Source organism: Crocodylus siamensis, chromosome 5 (genome assembly GCF_052110815.1).
Source record: "Crocodylus siamensis isolate JL-2025a chromosome 5, ASM5211081v1, whole genome shotgun sequence".
NCBI classification, from domain to species: Eukaryota; Metazoa; Chordata; order Crocodylia; family Crocodylidae; genus Crocodylus; species Crocodylus siamensis.
Genome location: NC_143399.1, coordinates 47471573 through 47495955, shown reverse-complemented (window position 1 = coordinate 47495955; position 24383 = coordinate 47471573). Strand labels below are relative to the sequence as shown.

Sequence of the window (24383 nt, the reverse complement as noted above, 5' to 3'; positions counted from 1 at the left end):
CAATATTTGGTGCACTGAAGTTTACAAGTGTTTGTATAAGATAACCTGGTTTTGGCTGCAAGCCTGCGTAAGTTGAACAGGCTTCCATCCAGGTCATATTCGAGAAATGCCACTTTTGAACTTTGTGTCTGTGTGGTGTACAGCAGCAAGAAAGAACACGAAGAGGGGAGCAGCTAGCATATACCCTGCTTCATCCTGGTCTGCATGACAACAGGATCTGTTTTGATGTTGTGTAACTGCTTGTCAATGCTGACAAATTTGGGGAAGCATCTATATCATTTGAGAACTAACCACAATGTCAGTCTGCTCACCTGATAACAGACCTTCGTCAGATCTATAAAGCCTATGTAAAGATCATAGTCTTGATCCCTCCATTTTTCAGGATCTGTCACACGACAAGGATTATGTCTGTGGTATTGTACCCCATATATGCAAAGGCAACAAAACAATGCTTAATGTGTACTGTGAAAAGAAAGAGGAACCAAACATTCTACATTTAAACTAATTTGTTGCACAGATCTCCATTCTGCAGAAACTAGGAGAAAATCACCAACAAAAAAACCTCCTGCTCCTGGATGGGGACCTGAAAAGATGAGTTATTTTTCTTGTTGGAAGAAAAATCTGTAAAATTATAGAACAACATGGGCTAAATAGGGCACTTAAGCAATAGCCTAAATGAACAACATCACCCCAAAAGGCGCTCCCAGAAGTAGGGAGACATTCTGTGCAGAGCCATCCTGGCTCCTTTGACAAAGTACAGAGAGTGTCGGAGCAGTTCAGGGGTATCTAGCTCTGGCCATGATGGAAATGTAGTCCTTAAAGGTTACAACAGATTACAATGGTACCACTGAAGCTGAGTTTTATTTTGTTTCATTTTGTTTAAGATAACTCCTTCCCATATGCATGTATACAAACTTCATTCATAATTGAACCCTGCATGCACAGATCTCTATCGTTCTTAGGCTAACACAGTGGGTGTGTGGAGATGAGCACGGGCATGTGGTACTGCTCATCGCACATGCTGCCCCTGCACTACTAATTTGCAGTGCGGACGGTTTATTTGACATCAGAAGTTGCCTGTCCAGCTGGAGCCACACTGTCTGCTAGCCAAGCTCCCTGCTGCTGGACTGCTGCAGCTAGAGCCCTGGGAGGCCCACAGAACCCAAGTTAAGGCTGCTAGAGCCAGCCCAAGTGCCGGTCCCAGCCTCTCCTACCCAACCTGGGGCAACTTGTCACACACCAGAGCATGTGTGCACAGGCATTCCTCAGGGACATTTTGTGCTGCTGCTATTTGTCCCCAGGGAAATGTACATGCGTGCTCGTCTGGACGTGGCCAGTGACAACATTAAACATACAAAACTGGGATCAATCAAGCATAAACAATATCTCCTGCTGAAGAACCTCTTTTCTTGTACTGAAAGCTATCGACTAAAGACTATGGCTTTAGACTGAATTGAATGTGACTTAACTGGTTGTGAGGAATCTCCCTACTTATCAAATCAGTGTGTCAACAAAAAGTTGACCAAACCCAATCCAGATAACAGAAGTCACAAGAGTTGTCCTACTGCAAACCAGAACCCTTTGCTTATTACTGGCTCTGACAGGGACTCACTGTGGGCATTTTTACACCTGCAAGCGCTGTAGTGCCAGGCGCTTTGAAAAGTGCCTGGTGCTGCAATGCTTGCAGTTGTATAAGCAGTGAAATGTACATCAGAGCTGAGAAAATAGTGGTGGCACACTTTTGAACTAAAACATATAGAAGGTGCTTTAGTTCAAAAGTGCACCGCCGCCATTTTCTGCATGCTGATATGCATCTCATCACCTATACAACTGCACACAACATAGCACAGTGCACGTCAGCTTGCATGCGCATTGGCTCGCTCCAAAGCAGCAGATATTTAGTGCACTGTGGGACCAAAAAGTATGTGTATAAATGCCCTGTAGTTGTGGCCAAATAAGTCTTTTTTTTCCTGTTTCCTCATCTGCAAAATAAGGGCAATAATCCTTGCTCATCCATTCCCCAAGTTTTGCTGGGTTAATTAGTTACAAAGCTTGCATGGTGCTTTGGAGATGAAAAGTGTTCTTAAGCATGATTTTAGTTCTGTATTAATATAAATAAGCTAGAGAAGGACAATATGGTCAGAGTTAATGAGCTGGAAACGGATTATTTCTAAACAGAAAAAATAGCTAATACTTTCTTGGCCACAATTGCAGTACTATTTCTTACAATAAAAATTCATATCTATGCTATATTCCATAAAAAGAACTAAATTTACAGAACATTATTTTGCATAGTTAAATATTCCAAAATCAAGAAATGTATACTTTCAACACAATCTTAATTCTGCCCCACTTTGTGAATGCATTACAGTACAGCCTTTCACTAAAGGACTGTATTCAAGTCTTCAGTATCATACACTTTTTTTGTACAATCTTAGATACAAGGGCTGCTGACAGACATGACCAAAAAAAAAAAATCCCCCCAAAAACAGTGCTTTACCAAAAGAGGCAGCATGTTAGTTCAGCCTGGCTCTGCAGAGTCTGTATAGCTCAGGCACATCAGCGGGGTTTTTGGCACTTTTATCTAAAGCTGATTCAACCAGCTATTAAATAAAGGCACTAAAAAGCCCTGCTGTACCACAGTTCTATACAGATGTTGGGTGAGGTGGGTCCAACTAAAGCAATGCCATCTCTGGGGACGTGCTGCATTCAGTGCAGGGGCACACCAAGTTTAAATTAAAGCTTCATTTTTGGGGGTTTTTTCATATCTGTAAGCAGCCAAGATGTAGCATCTTGTAATGTACTAATCAGTGTATGCCCAATGGAATCCATTAATGTCATTTACATAGGGATAATACTTAACATACTAAGCATAATATTAAAAAATAGTTAAAAAAATGCTGGCATGTATTAGCCTTATTATAAGAGTTCACAGCTAAGTAACCCATTAGGCAGTTAAATGGCCATATATCTGAAGGCTCCACCTAAGGAAACCTAAGCTTCTGGTTGAAAAGAAAATATACAGTAAATAGGTCCTGAATAGTAAATAAAATAAATACAGAACTTATCAAAAAAATTAAGTCAATATGAGGACAAAAAATGCAAGTATATAACAATAATTAAAAATTACACAGTTCCATCTATGTTTATCAGGACTTATAAATATAAATCTTCTTACTATATAAGAACAACATGTAGTCATGACATTAAAGAAAAGGGCATAGGGCCTCTGCTCCAGCTGAACTCTTCTAGGAGCATGACCAGAAGTGGGAAATGGTGATTTTATGCTTACTGAGTGCTTCCTCTGTAGTTTTACAGATGCTATCATTCTAGTTAAACTAAGGATCATCTGCAATATTCCTTAATAAATCTTAATCAGTGTTTCGCAGTGCATTTGCACTTACCATGGCAATTGCTGTTATGTAGCAAAAGATACGCTCTGCACTGAAATGTTAATCAATCAACCAGAATGTGGTTTCTTGGACTTGTGTTTCAGTTAAGATGTTATTACCTATGGCAATGGAGTTAAACAGACCTAGATCCTATAATGAGACATGAGTAGGTGGGCTCCAACATCTGCATGGAGCCCTTCTGAAGTCCACAGGCTCCTGTAGGTATAAGCATCTGTGCACCCAAGTTTGAGTGCAGATTCAGGCTTTTAATTTGCAATGAGTAACTTATTCACCACATTTCTGCCTTTTCCATCTGTTTGCAACTGTTCATGAGTAGATCATGGAACAGTCAAATTTATTCATTACTGGAAATTATTCACGCGTTGTTTCTTTGAATAACTTTGGATTTACCTATGAATGTGGCATTTGAAGATAAACATAAGAAAGGGTAGCGATAAGAATACTCTGCCTGCTTCTTGGTAATATGGTACTGGAAAAACTTCAAATGAACACAAATATCAGGACGAAAGTCCACTCTGTGTGAAAATAATTGCATGTCCTCGGAATCTAACATGAGTGCAGGCCTCTACCCACAGAGAACAACTTGAAGGAGGAAGACCCAGTTTTAACTTGGAATTCAGAAATTCAAATATGTTACTTCATAAGCACTGGTGAACCACAGCAAATAAGCTATTCCTTTTTTGTCAACCATCTCTCTAATCCTGGACCATACAACAGTAATTAAGATATCAAAAAGAAATAATTTGACTTTGAACCAGTGGCCAACTATTGCTGATTCAATGAATATGTAATTGATATCAATTATGATGCATGCAACAAAACCAGACATTATTCCATTTCATACACAACTGAGGCTTTATTTTGCTTCTCCTGTAAAGGAGGATATTTTTCATGGTTATTTCTATTGTGATAGTACCTAGAGACCCCAAACATTGATTTGGGTTCCACTGTACCAGGCACTGTGTTGACAAATAAAATGTTAACGTTTGCTACAAACAGATACGAATGAATGAACTTTATGTCAGTCTTGGAAGAGTTCACCTTCCAAAAGTCTTTGTGGATGTGACCATGCACATTTTGACTAAAATAAAATGCATTTCCTCCTTTTTGTGTCAGTAGTTGAGAATGACCCTTTCTTTCTCAGCATCTCACGCAGATTCCCGTAAAAGTGCAACAGCAGGAGCGTTACCTAAAAACATATAAACTGAAAGAAAAAAAATATTATATGTGGCTACTTGAGGGCTGTTTAGAAGTTGTTGGGTTTTTTTACTGAAATATTCCTGGAAAAAAAAAAAAGAATAACTCCATGTGTCCAAAGTGATCACTATGGAAATGGGATGAATCTGAATCATAATCTTAGTTCCATGTTTCTGGAGTGTGTTGGTGTATGCTAGTATGGATGAGATACTGGCATAAACACCTCTTTTTAACTAGTGAAATCAGATCACTTTTCCATGTCATTTAGCCAATGGGGTAGAGTTTCATAGTTTCCCCTGTACCTTGTATCTGTCCATAGGATCTTCTTGCTGTAACTGACTCTCCCGCATTGTCTGATACTCTCTCTCATACTTCTTCAGCTTCTTTGTGGGCACCTGTGGAATACATTCAGAAAAAACATCCTCTTAGAGATGGGAGGAGCACAGGAAAAAGCTGCTAGAAGTTTATACTTGCAAACAGGAAGCAGAGGAAACGTGGGACATTCCCTGCTAAATAATCCTGCGCACTATCATCAACTAGTGAGACCAGTGTGAAAGATGGGAGAAGGCGTGGGAAGTTAAAACAACAAGCACTCTTTCCCTTGTTCTGCATTTTTGTTGAAAGCAAAACAGTCACTTCAAACAGTTATCAGTAAATTGACAAAATCATTACTAAGTTTAGGGTAATTTTTTTAAATACTTTTAGGTAAAACAATAAAGTAAAAACATTTTTTAATAAGAATAAGGAGGAACAGCATGGCAAAAACATGGGCATTAAAAGAAAAGCAGAGGGGAGAACATGACTCTGGCCTCTGGATCCACTGAAAAACAGTTCCTCAGCAGTGGCACCAAAGTGAAAAGTCAAACAGCCCCACCCAAAAGAGTGCATGCCCACATGGGTCAGTGGTAGGGATGATGGAGGCAATAAGTTGGAGGAGACCTGTGATTTTTTTTTTGTGTTGATCATGGGTGCTCAACCCCTTGCCATGTCATCTGGCCTGCAGGACTCCCTACAGGCCTGGACATTTTTAGGGGAGCAGTGACACTGCTCAATTGGGAACCAAATCCCAGTGCACAGGGCCAGGCTGTGGTGGCATAGGGCCCCTACTCCTGGCACGGGGGCCAGGGCAGGGATGGCACCAGGCTTCTAGAGCCCAAATGCAGCGTGCAGGACTGGGAGTGGGTGGTGCTAGACTCCTGGGGCACAATCCTAGTGCCCAGGAGTGGGAAGGGGTGATTACAGGCTCCAGGACCCAATCCTGGGCTCAGGCCAAGGGGGAGGCAGTGCCCGGCTCCAGAGTCCGATGCTGAGGCATGGGGCCCAATCTGGCTTGTAGACCAGTCCTGTGCCACTCATCTAGCCCAAAGCTTGAGCACCACTGGTGATGATCAATGTGAGCAGTTACAGCCAGAGCCACTTACTTGACTCATTGCTGTTTAGACTGAGCTAGGATCCATCCAACTCTGTATGAAGTGTCCCTGGGGAAAGGGCTGGTGCTTTTGTGATGAAACATTATTGGTAATTGAGGTGGCTCTGCAATCCTGCACTTTGCCCAGCTCGGCAGGATTGGACACTCTCCAAGGAAATCACTGATAAAGTTACAATGCTCACTTCTAGCCACAGCAGGGAAATAGTGAGGCAGCTACACAGACTATCATCATAGGCAGATTTTGTAAACAGCTCAATAGTCAAGTCTCAGACAGCTGTTATATGAAGACAGCCTTTTAGAAACAGTCATGATTTAGAAAGAGTATTTGTATTTTATTAAGATGCCAAATGGAGGTGCAGCTTTACTTGTAGTTGTTAATTGGCTGTAATGTACTATATAAATGGCACTATTACTCTCTTACCTTGGCTGTCCCTGGACAACCAAGAACAGACACAACAAACAGTACGCATTAGGGCACAAGTTCGAAAACATCAGTAAATGAATGTCATAATGATTTATAAACAGGTATATGATTTTCCTTGATCTGTTCTTATGATATATACACCATTTTTCTATAAATTCCCCCTAATTTTGTTTTAAAAATGACTGAAATAGTGAGACTTTCATGCTAGCACAGAACTCCAACAGAACAGGACCATCCCACAACCACCCCAGCTGCAGAGTCCCCTCTGGGGTGAGTGCTGGGCAGAGGTTACAGTTGGGGCATACACATCTATATGCTCTTGTGCATTAGGATTAGTACAGCTTCACTTTTCATTTTCCTTAAGGAGACTTTTCACCTGCTGCCAGAAAGACACAAAAAGGGGACAAGGATGTTCCCAGCAGCACACCAGAGAGGTCACAGGAGATGTGGACACCAACCCTGCTTGGAAGTGCAGTACACTGGCCCCTGCTTGGAAGTGCAATACATTGGCATGGAGAGTTTCATGGCAAAGCTAATAAAACACAGAGGATTACCCAGGATTACAGCTGCAGCTTTATATTAATTAAATATTGGTCCAAAGGCAAAGACACTGAAGAGAGTAAGGAGAAAGAAAAGCACATGAATGTTGCAATAATTTTGGAGAAAAGTAAATGAAAAATGTATTGTGGTACCTCTTAGATGAAGGGGTGAAAAAGAACTGAATATAAATGATTTAGCAAGAGATGCTTGTTTATATGCCAACAAACCAATACTAAATATCTGAAAAAACAGCTTCCTGGGTACAGTCAAAGCAAATCATTTCCTCTTTCCTATGCATGCTTTGGCTGTTAAGATGACTTTAATATTCCAAATGTCCCTTCCCAGACACAATTTTAAAGAGAAGAACTAGTCATAAACCAAACCCAATCTATTCCCACCCAGCTGCATTTCCATGATGTTTACTTTGATTTTTGCTCAGAGAAATAGAGCAGGTTCCTAGAATGATGTGTCGCTAGGATACCTTCCAAGCTTATGTCTCTTGTGCTGTTCTGTGCTGCTGTGCACCAACCTGCTACTGAAACAAAACAGAGAAAAAGATGGGAATGCAGGGAATGGAGCACAAATTGACAGACATGTACTGGTATTTGTGGGGCAAAAAGAGAAGTAAACAATAGGTTGCTGGCAAAAGTGCTGTATTCCAAGTCAGACATAATTCTTTTGGGCAGTACTGGGAATTTTGGATAGAAGAGAATATAGGTGCTGGACTCTGATAAGTTAAGGGAGCCGGTCTATTTCTTCAATCTGCTTCTTCCTATTTTTAGATTAGGGGATCAAATCTTTAAAGTTGCACATGCAAAACTGTGCGCTGAACTTTGATACATACAGGGAGGTCTGGGTTTGTAAGCACATGCACACACACAGGCACAATTATTCTCCTGTCATGGATGTGAACTCTAGATGGTACCTTCAAGCATTTCTTGAGTCAAATCTTGACAACACATGAATGCCAGCTTGTTATTTGGGCTTTTAGACTTCTCAACAGAGCCGACCCATTATCAGTACTCTGAATATTAAGCACATTTCTTTTCCATTCACCGCTGCAAGGGGTAAAAGGGATTTGCTGTGGCATGATAGTTGAAAGCACAGCCTCATTTATATCCACCAGCACCCCAGAGGGCCAAACACATAAAAGAGCTAAGAGTATTGCTGTACTGTTACACTACAAGTGCAAGGCCTCGACCCTGAAAATTTGCATTTTCACAGAGCTCAGAGGCATCTCAACACAAGAGAAATTCCTTGCCCAGGAGAGCATTTCATCTTCCTACTTTCTTGTGAAATATAAAATATCATAACCAGAAGAAAACATAATTCTACATCCTGCTTGCCACCAGTCAACTTAAGAGGTAAAAAGACTGTTCTGACTTTTATCTGAGCCTAATTTGCACAAAATGAACTACTCCAACGAAGAGATCTTACACCATCTTCAGCTCTCCTGTGAAATACAAATTTTCATTTCCACCTAGGATAAATTTCACAATCTTTTGCATTCTCCTATGCCTAACAAAGGGTGTTTGCACCGAAAAGCTTGCAAATAAAGATTTTTTTTTTTTGTGCAAATTATCTAGTTGGTCTATCACCTCTGCCACAAATTCTGATTCCTTAAGCCTTGACCCTCTGCTCTGTATCTAGGCAGGTACTTTATCTGTAGCATTCAAATGCCTTGCAAACATTAACGACCTCAACCTCAGCAGTGTAGAGTTTAGAGCCCCTGTTTTACAAATGTGGCACTCAGGCACAAAAAGCCTAAGGTAATGCAGAGGTTGTGGCAGAGTGGGAAACTGAACCTCAGCACCGCGTCCCAGACCAGTGATATAACAGCAACATCAGTCCTTCTGGCTTCTTAGACTCCAGAACAGTTGACCAAAAGAAAAACAGCATGAAAATGATTAGCTGGATAAGAAACCATCTGCACTGGGATGCTTAAGGGGAAAAGATGGGAGATACTGCCATGAAAAAATAAATACAGAATAAATAATACTGCACTGTGGCTTTATGTTACCAAAACAACACTTTCTTCAAAATGACATTTTCTAAGTGGAATAGGTGACGAATGGTTTCCTTTAGTAGACAGTGGCCCACCAGGAGCCTGAACACAGTAACCAGCAGAGGGCAGCTCTCCTTTTTTCTTCTTTAAATAAACTTGCCCACCAAGCATCATTGTGTTTGGAGACAGAAAGTACAATTCTGCTTGTATGGATTCTGGGTGATACATCAACCATCTCTCCCGAGGGCAGCAGAAATCAATCTGAACCTGCATGTTAAAACTATCAGCCTTTATCAAAGGCAGGTCAAATACAAGGAATGCTAGAAACAGGATAGTCTACTACTTCTTAGGCCTACTCTCTTTGTTTTCTTCATAGTTCTCATTCCATTCACTGCTTTGTATTTTATAACCCACCATTAAAATGTTTGTATCTACAATCTCTCTCTTTCCTCTGCTTTCCCATGATGTAATCACTAGCTGCAGACAGGACTGTGCCCTGAAAGTATGGCTGCACAAGGGAATAAGGCTCCCCCCTTGTCTGTGTAGGATTTTCCTTGATTGCAGCTGGAGTGTTAGAGGGAGAGCAGGGTCTGTGCACCTGGTGCTCTCCCCTGTGAGCAAATGTTGTAGTGCTATTCCCTTACTGACATCAAAGGTGAGTAATACAATCTCACTATCACTGTCACTAGAATAGGAATAGCACTATGCTGGAAAGTACAAGGGGATATGTTATAATGCAAATAGAAAAGACTTCAATGCCAAAGAAAGAAATCCAGACTCAAGAGAAATTAATCTCCATTTATGCTACATTCTAATCCAAACAGAACAAAATGCTACCCTAAAGATTTGAGATGGGACTATTAGGGAAACATTTCACACCCAGGCATTAATCCCAACTATTATAAACATTATATATAGTTGGTAACTGCTATGTGGCCTCTACTACAATCCACCTATAGCGCCTCAAAAGAGTCTGCCTAATTGTATAACACTTTATTTTCCTGGACACACTCTGAATAGCTTTAACAAGTACTTATTTCCATATATTGTCCAACTTAATTCCTCAATAGTTTACCCAATTCATGATCCCAAATTGACATGTATTAGTTTCCAATTTCATTTACATACCATTGACATACTTCTAGGCCCCTTCATAAATAATTGCATTATGTTAGCCATGTTTCAATCTTCCTGGATCACTGTTGAACCGAATGTGCTCATAAAAGTGTTCAGGAAAGCTTCTGCAATATTGATTTCTGCTTTCTTTAGCACCCTGGGATGTATACTTGCTGGAGCTGCTGCTGTATCAAATTTAGGAGCCTCTTATGTTTTATAAACCTTGCGTATCTGTAGATCTCAATATCTCATAATTTATCCTGTACATCTCATTCTTATTTTATTGTCTTCTGGCATAAGATACTGATACAGCCAGTCACAATGACAATGACAGAGTAAGTTGCGCAGCAGATCTCAATAAAGTGCACAAAAGGAATGGAACAAACTTCTCTCTCAAAATATATCAAACTCTCACTGAACTAGGGTTACCATATGTCTGGGTTTTCCCAGACATGTCCTCTTTTTGGATCCCCCACTCTCCATCTGGGCGGTTTTTTGAAATCTGAACCAATGTTTGGGATTTTGCTCCACTCCTCTGGTGGGAGGGCATTAAAGGCAGGGGGCACCACACGTGGCCAGCATGCAGCCAGGCAGGGAGGTGGATGCAGCCTCAGCAGCTGGATGCAGGTAAGTCAATAGGAAGCAGGGGTTGGAGAACCAGGGCTTGGGGACTGTCTGGGGGCCTGTGGGGGTAGGGATGGGTGTGTGAGGGGGCCAGTGCCTGCCGGCACTGTGGGAAGGTGTCCAGCACTGAGGCTGCAGCAGGGAAGAAGGGGTGGGGGCAGGCACCTGCCCCTCCAGTGGGACAGGGGTGTGGGGGGGCCCTTTGAGGGCAGTGGGGAGCTTCACGGCCGGGATGGTGGGGCCAGGCCGGCTGGGAGACGCTACCCAGAGGGGGTGTGGCCACAGTGCTGGAGTCCCAGTCCAGGGTGAGAGTGCCACAGGCATCCCCCTCTTCCCTCCCACTCATGCTGGGGCCAGACTTGTTCTGCTGCTCCCCTCACAAATTGGAGCTGCCATGCTCTGGCCCGGTTGGAATGGGGGAAGTTGGGGGGCCCCTCCAGCACACCTGGGAGGAGCAGGGGGCTGTGGGTCAGGAGTGAGGGGTACTGGCAGGGCCGGGGTGATGGGGGACTGTAGGTCAGGAGTGATGGGCACCAGCATGGTAGGGGGAGAGGGGGAGGGACTGTGGGTTGGGAGTGAGGGGCACCAGAAAGGCCAAGGGTCTGCAAGTCAGGAGTGAGAGTCAACAGCAGGGATGGGGGGCTGCGGGTTGGGACTGAGGGGCATCAGAATAGCCTGGGGGGTGAGGGTCTGTGGGTTGAGAGTGAGAGGCACTGGCAGGGCCAGGGGGTTGTGGGTTGGGAGCAAGGATCCCCCTGACCACGAACACTGCATGCTTCCCAAGCCTGAGGGGGCATGGCAACCAGCCACAGGCAGCATCGCCGGTCGGGGCATGACAGCAGCAAGTGCGGAGTTTCTGCAGGTGGTGTCAGCAGCAAGTGGGGGGTGACAAACACCAACCAGCGATCACCTGCAGTGTTGGCAGTGGCCAGTGGTGATCAGCGACTGCCTGCAGACACTGCTGGTGGTGTCAGTGCCAAGGGGGGGTGAGCAGTGATTACCCGCATGCACTGCCAGCAGTAGCCAATCTCAGGGGGTGCACCTGTGTGCGCCTCCAATGCATCGCCAATGCCCCCGACAGGTGTACTCTTTTTTGCAACTGGAAATATGGTAAATCATACCATTACCTAAAACACTAAACATTCAAAAAATCATTGCAATGAGCTGTCACATGGCATGTGGCAAAAAATAATACTTTGCATCTTCACCAGAAGTTGATCAACTTTTCAAACAGAGAAATTAATCTGGCTCTTTCAGCAAACAGATCCATATTTAGTAAACTGTCTTGCAATTTTTGCTTATAAGGCTGAAGTGATCAGAGTTAAACATCCTTTATTGTTGATATGACTGATAAATTTTATCACTATATTTGATTTTACTGTGTCAATTGTGGACCTATATGCAATATTTTTATACATTCAGGATCTATCACTATATTTATACTTTAACCATTTATACTACATTTGTCCTTGATTATGTTAATTCTAGGAGTAGGAATAATGTTTTTATAATGGTTGGCTCTATTATATTATTATATTTGTATTTCTGTTATTTTTACTTAAATTTATTTATATTATGGTTGTATGTTTCATAGATTTCATAGACATTAGGGCTGGAAGGGACCTCAGAAGACCATCGAGTCCAGCTCCCTGCCCCAGGGGCAGGAAGTCAGCTAGCTTCAAAGGATCCCAGCAAGATAAATGTCTCCTAAAGGAGTCCAGAGTAAGCGCTTGCACAATCTCTGGTGGCAATCTGTTCTTCCTTATGTCCAGCCTGAAACAGCCTTGGAGGAGTTTGTAACTGTTTGACTTTGTCATCCCTTGGGTGCTCTGGTGAACAGGCGTTCCCCCAGGTCCTGATGGACAACTCTTATATACTTGTAGGCAGCTACCAGGTCCCCCCTAAGCCTGCTCTTTTCCAGGCTGAAGATCCTCATGGCTCTTATCATAAGGCCTGTTCTCCTGACCTCTGATCATGCACATGGATTTCCTCTGAACTCTCTCAAGCTTCTTCACATCCTTTTAAAATTGTGGAGCCCAGAATTGGATGCAGTACCATCCTTTTTTAAATTGTGGAGCCCAGAATGTTTGTTATGTTGTTTTCGGGAGCATGGCTTTTAGCCAGAATCCTTAATAAACTGAATTGAACTTTGTATCTTTAGATATTTCTCCTGATCCAGACCAGAATAGAAAAGTCTGCAGTAGCTGTGAGATGACCCTCTTTGAAGAGTTTGAGGAAAGGTAGCTCATTGCTCCTTACCAGCCACATGCAGCCAGTACAAGACGGCTTTGGTATCTCCTGTACGTCTGGAGAAATTTCTTAAGCCCAACCATTTTTCAGTCATTTACATGCAATCCAAACTGACCCTGCTATATTAACAATTTGCAAATCTACTACCACTTTCCTCCAAAGATCTCCGAGTGCTTTACAAATGCTACCTAAGCCTTAGTTCCTCTATGTGAAATGAGCATAGGGAATGCCTCACACCTACGGAAACTGAAGCAGAAATGTTGTGACCTAGTAACAGTGACTTCAATGAAAATACTAATAGCTGAGCCAGAATGAGGACTCTTAGTTCCTGACCCCAAATCTCCAGCCCTAGTCAACAGACCACATTAAGCCAAACACTTCTACTTCCTATTCCTTGTTCATTACCGGTCTTCCCTTCCTACAGTTACTAGCCTTTCTACAGACTCTCTCATGTACACTCTGAAAACTGAGTAGTTCAATCAATTTTTGACAGCTAATATTCAGTTAGATTTATTTCTTTACTCTTACACAACTTTTTTCTGTTTTTTTACCTCAATTTGGAAAAAAAACATTTGCCATTTTCCTTTCATTTTCTTCAAAATACTTCAAATATTCTGTTCCATTCGTTAATCTTTTCCTTGGTATCTTGAGTGGGGGCAGGGGGTAGAAATCAAAGTCATGGTGCCATTGTATCCCAATGATTTAGACGAAAGAATGTTCAATTTTCTCTACCCTTTACAGCTTAAAAGTACCTGATATTCAAAGCAGTCCTTTTTAAAATGCTGTTTGGTTTACTGCAGTACAGCATGTCATTTGAGGATTAGGAAATTTAAGGAAAACTCAGAATACAGCGTACTGCAAACAAATTAATATCATACATAGTATATATTTTGGTTCATTCTGGAAGTTATTGTACCAGTTTCTTCCAGTATTATCCTGTATTAAAAGAATGGATTCAACCAAATTAGGGTCAAGAAAGGATAATACAGCTCCATTCAAACAGTTAATTTAATGTATTTAAGCCTTGAATGCAACAGAAAGACTTGCAATGAAACTGTCTTAAAGCTTCATTGCTTTGTGTAATCATTGCTGTAGATAAGTATATTTTCCTTTCCATACGAATAAGATTACTAAGAGGGCTGAAGTAGTACCTTAAGAGATCTATCTATCACACTGGATTAAATTTAAAATGTGATAAGTAACAACTCTGTCCAAAAAGAAAAAAAATTAGCCATAGTGGGGCTTGGACAGAACACAATGGAACCCATTCATCTTTCTCTTAAGCAACAAGAAATTGCATCCAGGGAAAACCAATTTAGTTTGAGTTTTGGTTTTTATTTTATCTCAACACATGATCATCAATGCATTATCCAAAAACCTAGGTTGCAGTTACACAAGAAAGAGAAGCCTCCAGGTTTAACAAGATATTTCGTAAATATTACACAATAATTTACTGTAATTTAAAATGGCTGTGTCAACAGCCAATGAAATTGTATGTTGGATTTAACCATTAAAAAGGATTTCCACATACCTAAACCTGAAGTGCCTTGCATACTAACTGTACTTCCAAGGGCCTTTCATCTAAATTTGTCATTAATCAGGTTACATAGTGTCCATGAGAGAGAGTTAAATCATAACATTAAACTCAGGCCCACAGATGTCCAAGATTGCAGAGCAATCAGCTGGCAAAGCTGTGCACAGACCCTAGGAATCCAGATGCCAAAACCTGTAGCTTTAAAGACTGAGTTGCACTCCATTTATATTCAGTTAAAGTACTTGCTTTTCTAGAGACACGTCCACTGATTACAGATGGTCCCACAAGGGATTTGTAGAAAGAGAGAGAAGCCCTGAAAAAAGGCATTTTCTCTTTGTAGCTGAGATTCTTTAGAGGACTCAAACTCATAAACCTGAACTAGCTATGATCATTCACAATCCCTTTTTATTTTCATATATATAAGAATTTTTTTCCACTTGAACTGATTTGTTTTAACAAAGAAGATGCTCTGGATGTTTTAGATACATGCTTAGAAATGGGTGGATTATTTTTATATACATGCAGCTGAAGTGTAGCAGCTCATACAGCTAAGGAGTTTAGAAGGTGAAGCATACAATTAAGGAAAGCAGTTATACCCCGTTTGTCACATAATTCCTTTTGCACTTAACTGATATAATACAATAAAGGATAACACAGTCTAAACATCCCAGGTGAAAAGAATAATTTGTCTACACGATTTTTCATTGTAGCTGTGTTGGTTTAAGGATATCGGCAGGCCAGGTTCTTTGGGTAGATGTGATATCTTTTGTTAGTCCAGCTGAGTAGTTGGAAAAAAGTTCTTGGCAAGCTTTTGGGCACAAACATCCTTCTTCACAGCAGATACTCCCTATTGCCTGAAGAAGGGTAATTGTGCCCCAAACCTTGCCAAGAACTTTTTTCCAACTTACGTACTCAGTTGGTCTAATAAAAGATGCTACATCTAGCCAAACAACCTGGCCTGCCTATTTGTATACCGTTCATTTTTATCTCCATTCATAGGTAAAGAAGGCCAGAACCAACAGCCCGGACTATACTCTGAATAAGATTATCTACATATCCTGACAGACATGGAATGAAATCAGGTAACTGAGGGAACTGTTACTGTGGCTAGATGCAGAAGACACTCCTATTTGGTCACAAGTAACGGCAGTTCTTTCATCATTGGATTTGCTCACTGGTTTCTATCTTGTTCCAATCTACTTCCACATGCTTTTAATTATTTTAAGTGTTAGATTTACACATTTGTAAATATAAGAGTCCGTACATGTAAATAGATGCTATTGTTTCTGTTTATCCTGGTTGCATCTCACCCTTAACTCTCACCCCCTTTCTAAGGGAAGTCACTCCTTTAGGCTCAATTTCATCCCGCAGCTAAGTCAGTGAAAAGTCTATAGCAATGTTACCATAATTTATGAGATGCAGCTGCAGAGATTTATAGGGAAATTCTGAACTGTCCCTTGGGCAAGTACATAAGGATGTCAAACAGGTGGGGTTGCTATGGTTCTGTTATACTTTGGAAGGAAAAAGAAGCCACAAGAAAGTCACAGAGGAAAGCTACAATGATATATGCCACAGAGCACTGCTCTATGATGGCACTAGAGTACATTCCAGCAGCCATATGAGTCCACTGGCCAAATACCCCGAACAAAAGGTATGTTATATTGCAGGCTGCAGTTACACCTCCAACCTGTGGAATTGAGTACTGCACTGGTGCTCTTTACTTGGTTCCAAACTGCTTTACTAAGGCTCTGCAGGGATTGGGACATGGAAGACTACATGACAATAGAAGGATTGCTCTGGGACAACTGGAAGACGTCACTTTTCATTTTGTTCAGAGACCCATCAATTCTTCAGCAAGAAAATAAAGGCAATAAACAGTGTCCAAAGAGGCCTTTCTCACAGCTCCCCCAATTCTGCTCATCCTTCTGCTTGACAGTGTAGTGAGGAGAGGAGCTGCAGGGAATGAAGAGGAACGCAGAACAGAACAGTCTGTGTACACATGGATGGGGAGGAGGAAGAATAAGAAGTAACACCTGGTGTAAATACAAGGCTGATCCCATGGATTGGAGTCATTCCCAAAGGCCATTCATTTTCAGCAGCTTCCCAAAAAACATCCACACCATGAAATACACTGCAGAGGTGAAGCCAACTCTATTGTACACAAGGAACCACTGTGGATCAGTGTGTTTCTGGGTAACCAGTCAAGCTGGCTATCAGGGAATCGGTACCTGGGCCACTGCAGCTAATAAAAGCAATGAGAAAATCTGGTGAACTGAGCAATTTGTGAATCCTGTTTAATTTCCAAATATAGAACCGGTTGTGTCTCTTGACTGTCAAAGCAACAAGGTAGGACCAGTCAGAAGGGAAAAACTGTAAAGCTGGTTTGCCAGCACTATCCAGGGCAAACACAGAAAATAAGAGCCCCAGAAATGTATTTTTATTTTATATCCATCAATCCATCCATCAACACACACACACACACACCTGCACAACTTTCTGATATTATTCTTGGAAGAAAAAACATCTCTGGATACTCAAAGAACATGCCTGCTCCATGGCAGGTTTCATTTCCCAAGCTCCTATTTACAGTGCATTGAAACTACTGCAAATACATTTTATCTTCACACAACACATGGGTCAGCAGTCCATAAGTGACCACCACCCTGACAGCTATAGAGCCCTAACCAGATTCAACACCTCTAAATTATCAAGGCTGCAACACTTGACAGTAAATATATTTAGCACAGCCAACAGCTTTCAGCTAATAAGCAATCAGCTGAGTGCCTCTAGTGAAGTCTGCTATTAAGCTAGGGAAGCCACCTGCCCAACAGGCCGAATTCAGAAGCCTTTGAATTATCCAAGTCATCATGCATTGACTGTTGTCTGCAGACGATACAGGAAATGTTACAGAAAAACTGCAGTTCTTGACATGAGGGTTGATTTAACGGTCAGAGCACTAGTCTAGGATTCAGAAGACCAATGTTCAATTCCTTGCTCTACAACAGACTGCTCTGAGCAATCACTAAGGCTCAGATCCTGAAAAGTATTTTAGGTGCACACTGATGTTAATGGGAATTAGACACCTAAATACCTTTGAGTATCTGGGCCTGAGTCTCTGTGGGTCTCAGTTCCATATCTATAAAACTTCATTAATAGTACTTCCCAATTTCCAAGGGCTACTGTGAAAATAAAAACAAATAATAAAAAATTAGGTGCTCAGATGTTAGCAGGGGCTACAAAATATCACAAGAGACCACCTGTCTACTGAATATATAAGGCAGCATATGAATTTTTCCTATCTACCAGGTAAAGTACATTCAGTAGTTCTCAGAGGAATACAGTGGTCTTTATATTAATAAGAGAGTGTCATGGCTTGAGTTCAGAGATGGACATTAGGAGTGGCTAATTTCTAATCCTGACTCTGATATCTTATATTCTTGGTCAAGTTTCCTAATCTTTGTGCCCAGGGTTTTTCATTTAATAAAAGGCAGTAATAATACACAATGTGCAGAGGCATGATGGAATTAAATACATTTTGTAAAGCGCACTGAAGAAGAAAATTCCTGCACTAAGTATGCTGGGCATAAGTACTCCAATGACAAATGCAAACCTCACTTATATCTTCATGTTGATAAATGCTACCTTACTGGAAGCATTACCATAAGAAAGGAGTGAGTTAACTAAGAGGACAAAAGCAAGCTTATCTAAAACCATTTTCCAGTGGAAAGGCAATAAATCTCTATATAGAAACCTAACTTCTCACTAGCAAGTGGGTGGAGTTTAATGTAAAACTTAGGTAAAGCTCTAAGTTAAAAATAAGTCAGCCCTCAGTTTTAGTACTTATGAACCCATTTTTCACAAAGAGTTTATCAAGTTCCTCATCAGTACAGAGCAGGCAGTATCTTTTGATCTTCACTGTTCAGTTTGTGCTCCCTGCTGTATTCACTGAACACCATTCAATAAATACCTGTTTGTTCTACTCCTCCCATCTGACTGTGTCAACACTAGTTTCTTTTTTTTTTTTAATTCCACTATTGTGTTATATGGATTACAGTACTGGTTAGACCAGATGCCAGGGTCAGTATTGTAGGCTTGTCTTCATTGCTAAGAAAAGGTAAATTTTTTGCCTTAAATTGACTAACACATCAACTGTCCTAAGATAAAATACAGTGAAGACAAGCACTAGGTAAATTCCCTGAAGTTCAGCAGTTGGAAGTTCTGTGTTTTTTGCTTGTTCTTTGCCCAAGGTGGTATCTTAGGGTAAGAAACAAAAATTAGCAGCTTAGAACAAATGTGTGGGAAGTGTCAACATTAGATTTTAATACAAACACAATTATCTTAAGCTGACTGGCAATCAATTAACCCATGGTATAGTAGACATAACTCCAATTTGAGTTGATCTGGATGATCAAATCAACAACATGACTGAATCCTGTCTACAAATGTAACCACTGTTGCCATTGCCATTGCATCTGCAGCAGTACAATAGTGAAGGTTTTCAAGAAAAATGCTCATACAGAAAAGCCTTTAGGCTCACATGCCTGCTTTGCTTCAGACTGGGCCTGACCACTGCTGTGGCCTCTCTTCCTTCAGTAAGGCTACGAAGCCATTATTTTACACTTTCCTAGAGGATGATTTGCACACTCCCCTCCTTTTTTTTGGCCCAAACTTCCATCCATTTACTTTCCAGCTCTATGCAGCATTACCTTGTCAAACAGTTTTCAGGGATGATAAAAGGAGCAGTGTTGCATATCTTGAAGGCTCCTTTTAGAGGTGTCAGGTTGTTTTAGTTTCCTTCTACAGGGCTCATTTCTATCTCATGGTTCAGCTTACTGTCTGTTTCTCAGCATTCAATATTACTAATATGGCATTCACATATGCACGGTACTTTCAGAGACGGAAGAAAAGGACTGGACTTTCCCTGTTGTATCCTGAGACCATACTATACTGCTTTTGCTTTGAGACAGGGAATATAATGTGGTTAAACTATTGCAACTGAGAGTCACAGTTTTTGGTTCTAATCTCTACTGCCTTCGCTCACTTTTGACTGTCTTGGTTTAACAAGAACCTTAGGCCAACATTTTCAAAATGTGGTTGCTTAAAGCTGCCTTAGTGGGGAACTTCTGGATGCTCCTCATTTTGGAGAACCAGGCCATACGTGATTAAATATGATTTGGAGGCAAAATGTTAAACCTTGGCCACAATCTGATTTAAGTGTTTAAATAAAAAATGGCTAGGATTTCAGGAGTACTGAACACCTACAAATTTTGTAAGCTCAGTAGGAGCTCTGGGTACTCAGCACCCTTAACTATTAGGCCAGTTATTCATGTAGGTGGTCATGACTGAAAGCACTGATATATCAGCAAGTTTGAACCATTAAATCAGTAGGTAAAAAAAAAAAGTACAGCTGCATGCACATCTCATGCATACACTTTAAAAGGGACATTTACAAGTTGAACAGGGTGTAATGAGGAGCCACAAAAATTATTTGAACACTGGATCAAATACAGCAAGAGTTTTAAGAATATAATCTGTTTATTTATCAAAAGGAAGGCTGAAGTTGGTAGTAACATATAAAGCAACTTCTTTGAGAAGGGTACTACAGGGTTCTTTAGCAGCAAAAAGCACATGAAGAACCAATGGAAGCTGAAGCAGGACAGATTCAAATCAGAAACGAGTAAAAAATTGTTATTAGTAAAAATGATCCACATACTACTAAAAAAAAAAATGTCAGACTGTCTACCTCTCTCCCCCAGTATCTTCAAATCAAGGCTGGAGGCCATGCTAGAAAATAAATTTATTCAAACACAAGCTATGCTTGTTATTAGGTTTAATATGGAATTAGCTGGACAAAAATGTAATGGCTCGTGATATATACGTGGTCAGATAAACTGGTCTAATAGCCTGTTCTGGTCTTAACAACTATTAAATTATGAGAAGCATAAACTTGATACATTCACTTACAAGGATGTTAACTCTGAAACCTAGTGAAATATTTAACTGTCAGTGTTATTGTCAATTTTGCTGCAGAGCATTTAACAGAACCACAAAAATTATCAAGTTAATGTGTTCAACAACATGCAGTGGATACAGCAGTACAGCCTGAAGCAGGGCGCAGTAGACAGATGACTGCTGTCAAGTGCTGATGTGACAAGGAATAAGGAGCAAAAATTTCTCTAAATGTCACACTAACTCTCAAAAAGATGGAAGAATGGAGGGAAGCATTTTCACACCTCCCACAACCTAGCAGATGGGTTCCCAAAAACCAAATAAACTCCATTGTCTTTCTACATACCAAAGGGCTCAACTGTCTCCACTCCACATGCCAAAGGTGATAGCTTCAAATTAATGGCTCTGTAAGAGCAAAACTTGTTGTGCATTAAACACTGAAAACTTAGGACAGTGTAAAATGAATTAAATTCAACATAAAAAAGTAAATAGCCCAAATAAGTTTGAACTCATATTCATTTCAATGTTTAATTTATGCAATGAAAATGGTTCAGAATTTCTACTCTTCTGGTGAATTTAGCCATAAAAAGATGGGAGAAACTAGATCTGCTTTACCACAGAGTTTACAGGCCTCATGAGTCAGTGGTGAAACCAAATAAGCAGGAAAAAGGGGAAAGTTATATACCACCCACACAAGACCATTATGGAAAACATACCTCAGCATCATTTGTAAATCCATGACTGGGGCTCAATTTACATATATATGCAAACAATTCTGAAAATTTTACTAGACATGTGTCTGCATCTTCATTATGTCCTTTCCATCAATCTCAGGAGAGAGACCATGAACTGAACGATTACTGGAAAGTAAATTCTTCCATGGCCCCTATATAACTTTACACCCTGGGATACTACAAGTGGCAGACCTGTGTTGCCAATGTGTGGACAGGACTTATTTCTCAAGGTAAATGGAAATAATGTAAATATACAGTGTGACCAGTCTTAGAAGAGAGAGGAATTTTATTAGGACCATTAAACCTCCCAAACCTGTCAACACAACACCTCTGACAAATAAGGAGTCACTTAAGTATATTAAAAGCAATGTATTTCTAATGAAATATTTATAGAAAATATTTACCAAGACTCTGAAATTAAAAAGTTAAGAACTACCGCAGGCAGTTTACAGCCTGCTCCATCCACAGGCTGTCTACAGCTTCTAATGTCTGGGCACCAATCATCTTATTAGCTCCATTTGGGCAGACTCCTTTGCCAAGGATGCTAAGTGGGTTTTCTGAGTAGCAGAGTTCCCTGCAGGACAGAGGCCTTTGTACCTAACACATTCCCCACAGGTCCTCTGTGCAAAACTACAGCTCTGTGATGCTGGTCTTTGTGGGTAAAATGATGTGCTACATGGCTAAAAACTTGACACAGTGAGATGGTCAATTTCACATGCAAAAAAATATCAGTGCCTTATATCAGGGGTGCTCGACTTGCAGCCCACAGGCCAAATGCAGCCCATGGAGCCATCACATCTGGCCTGCACGGCTCCCCATGGGTCAGGAAATTTGGTAGCAGGGGAGCAGTAGTTATTAATACAGCCAAGCTCCCATTGCCAAATTCCCAAACCCCAAGCCTCATGTACCTGGCTGGAGCCAAGCTGTACCCTCTTCCCCTAGTAGGACTGGGCTGGGACCAAGCCACAGTCCGTCCCCCACCCATCTGGGTCACACCCCAATTTGCATATACATTTGCATATACAACCTTGCAGGGCAAGGTTGAGGCCAGATCACACCATGTTCCCACCCCACAGTGGGTCTAGGTCATAGCCCTTTCTTCCCCCACCACCCATGGGGCCAGGCTAGGATCGAGGCATGCCCCCTCATCCCCCCGCCAGCTGGGTCACAACCCCCTGCCCCACACCAGGCCTGTGTGAAGCTCCCTTCTCTGCTGTAGGGCTGGGCTCAGGCCAGACTGCCGCCCACCCCACTCCATGTGGCCAGACGCTACCCCTGTACCAGCCCCAGGCACTAGATCAGAACCATCACCCCATCCTGTAATCCCAGCTTTGCCTGCCCCTCCTGCTCTGAATACCACTGCCCTGGGCCCCATCCCACATTGGGAGTTTTGGCAAGTTACAGGGTAGGGGGTGGGATGCTGACCCAATCCATGCCAGCTTACCAAAACAGCACATGTGGCCCTCGAACCCAAATATTTGCCTATCCCTGCACAAGATGCTGACAGAAAAAAGTACCACCTGATAATGCCACAGCAATACTACTCATATTCTGTTAACTACTCTGGTAGAAAAAGAAGTCTCAAGATAAAAAGAAGCACTTGCAGCATATATTTTTTAAATGCCCTGGCAAATTAAATTGCCTGATTAGAGTTAGTGCCCATGGAAAACACCAAGGTGATATGGGCTAATGTCTAACAATGAAAAAGCTCTGTGAAATGGCTGTAAATCTTGCAGAGGTGCAAATACAGGCAGCCAGATGAAATTACAAGTAAACTTTCCAATGGAATATCCCTCAATTCTGGCTTATGCTAGATTATACCAACTAACCCCCTTTGATCCAAGTTTTGTACAGATAAATTGAGAATTAAAATGCCCTACAGTAAAGCTACTCAGTTCTTGTAACAAACTGCACCATGGCCAACTTTCATGCACTTCCCTGAAGCTCAGAATAATAAGTGCACACTAGCTTCAAACAGCGATATAAATCAAGCAAGATTTCAGCCTAAATGACAGAATTAATTAAAAGAAAAAGACACAACCCAGCCTCATGCTTGTGTCTGCTGAAACTGTTTTGCTCTTTCAGCACATTTTCCTATTTAAAAACCTACATGCTTGATTCTCCTCACTGCCCTGTACTTTCTACAGTCATTCACACCTGTGCAAAAAAGAGCAAAAAGTGGCAAAGATTAATGACATCTTAAGATCACATTACACAAGGTGCAAGACAGTGAAGAATCATGTCCAGAAATCTCTTTTTAATTAGCTACACCAGTAATACAGTTAGTTCTTCATTATCATATCATAAATGAGGTCATATGCAATACAAGAAACTTTCAAAGTAAAAGAAACACACACATATTGGTCTCACCCAGTGATGTTTTTGGAGCATAATTTAACAAGATCTTTTGGATCTTCTCCAAAGGTGACACCTGGTGTTTTATTATTATTTTCTGTATTTATTGTAATACTCAAAGTCACCAAGTACAATTATGATGCCACAGTGTGCTAGGTGCTCTATAAGTATATAGCAATAAATGGTACCTTGAAAAGTATATTTATATAGAATAAACATTCCCAGTTAACTCTAGCATTTATATGGGACAAAGAAATGCTTTACAAATGCTGCTCAATTTCCAGTGAAAAATGCAGCTCGGATGTGCACTGCGGAATAGCAAAGAGATGGAACCATGGGAAGTAGGCTGTGAGCTCATGTAAGTTCATTACTGCCTGTAGTAATTACAACTCAATAGCATTAGATGGTTAAGCAAGGTTGGCTTTAGGCCTAGTCTACACTATAATGCTTTGGCAGAGGAACTCTACTTCGCTGGAAAACTTCGAGTGTAATCACCCTCAAAACTTCTCTGCATTGATAAAACCTGCCTTTCTGCCATAAGAGTTAAAAACCACTTTGGTGCAACAGAGTAAGGTTTCTGTTGACATTCTGCAACAGGCAGAAGAAACGTGTAAATACCTCAAGCTTTCTGCTGGCTACTACTGCCTAGGTCTGTTTGTTCCCATTCCTCCTACAGTTACAAGTACTTGAAAACTGACAGATTTTTAGGAAAAGTATTTTCAGCGAACCCTGATTCACCTTATGGTACCAGAAGAGTTGAGCACCTGCATTTCTCGATCTCTTTACCAGCAGTTGCAGGTTTTCAGCACTACT

The 24383-nt window shown here is 41.2% G+C and overlaps 1 protein-coding gene across 2 annotated transcripts in view; it reads right to left on the bottom strand.

Annotated features, from left to right (window-relative positions):
* RABGAP1L (RAB GTPase activating protein 1 like) overlaps positions 1 to 24383 on the bottom strand; it is a 480584-nt gene that overhangs the window by 16682 nt on the left and 439519 nt on the right. For both annotated transcript variants that reach the window (XM_090046904.1, XM_090046905.1), the window contains one exon: positions 4913 to 5005. In XM_090046904.1, the coding sequence (XP_089903030.1) occupies positions 4913 to 5005 (93 nt within the window). The remainder of the gene's footprint in view (positions 1 to 4912; positions 5006 to 24383) is intronic.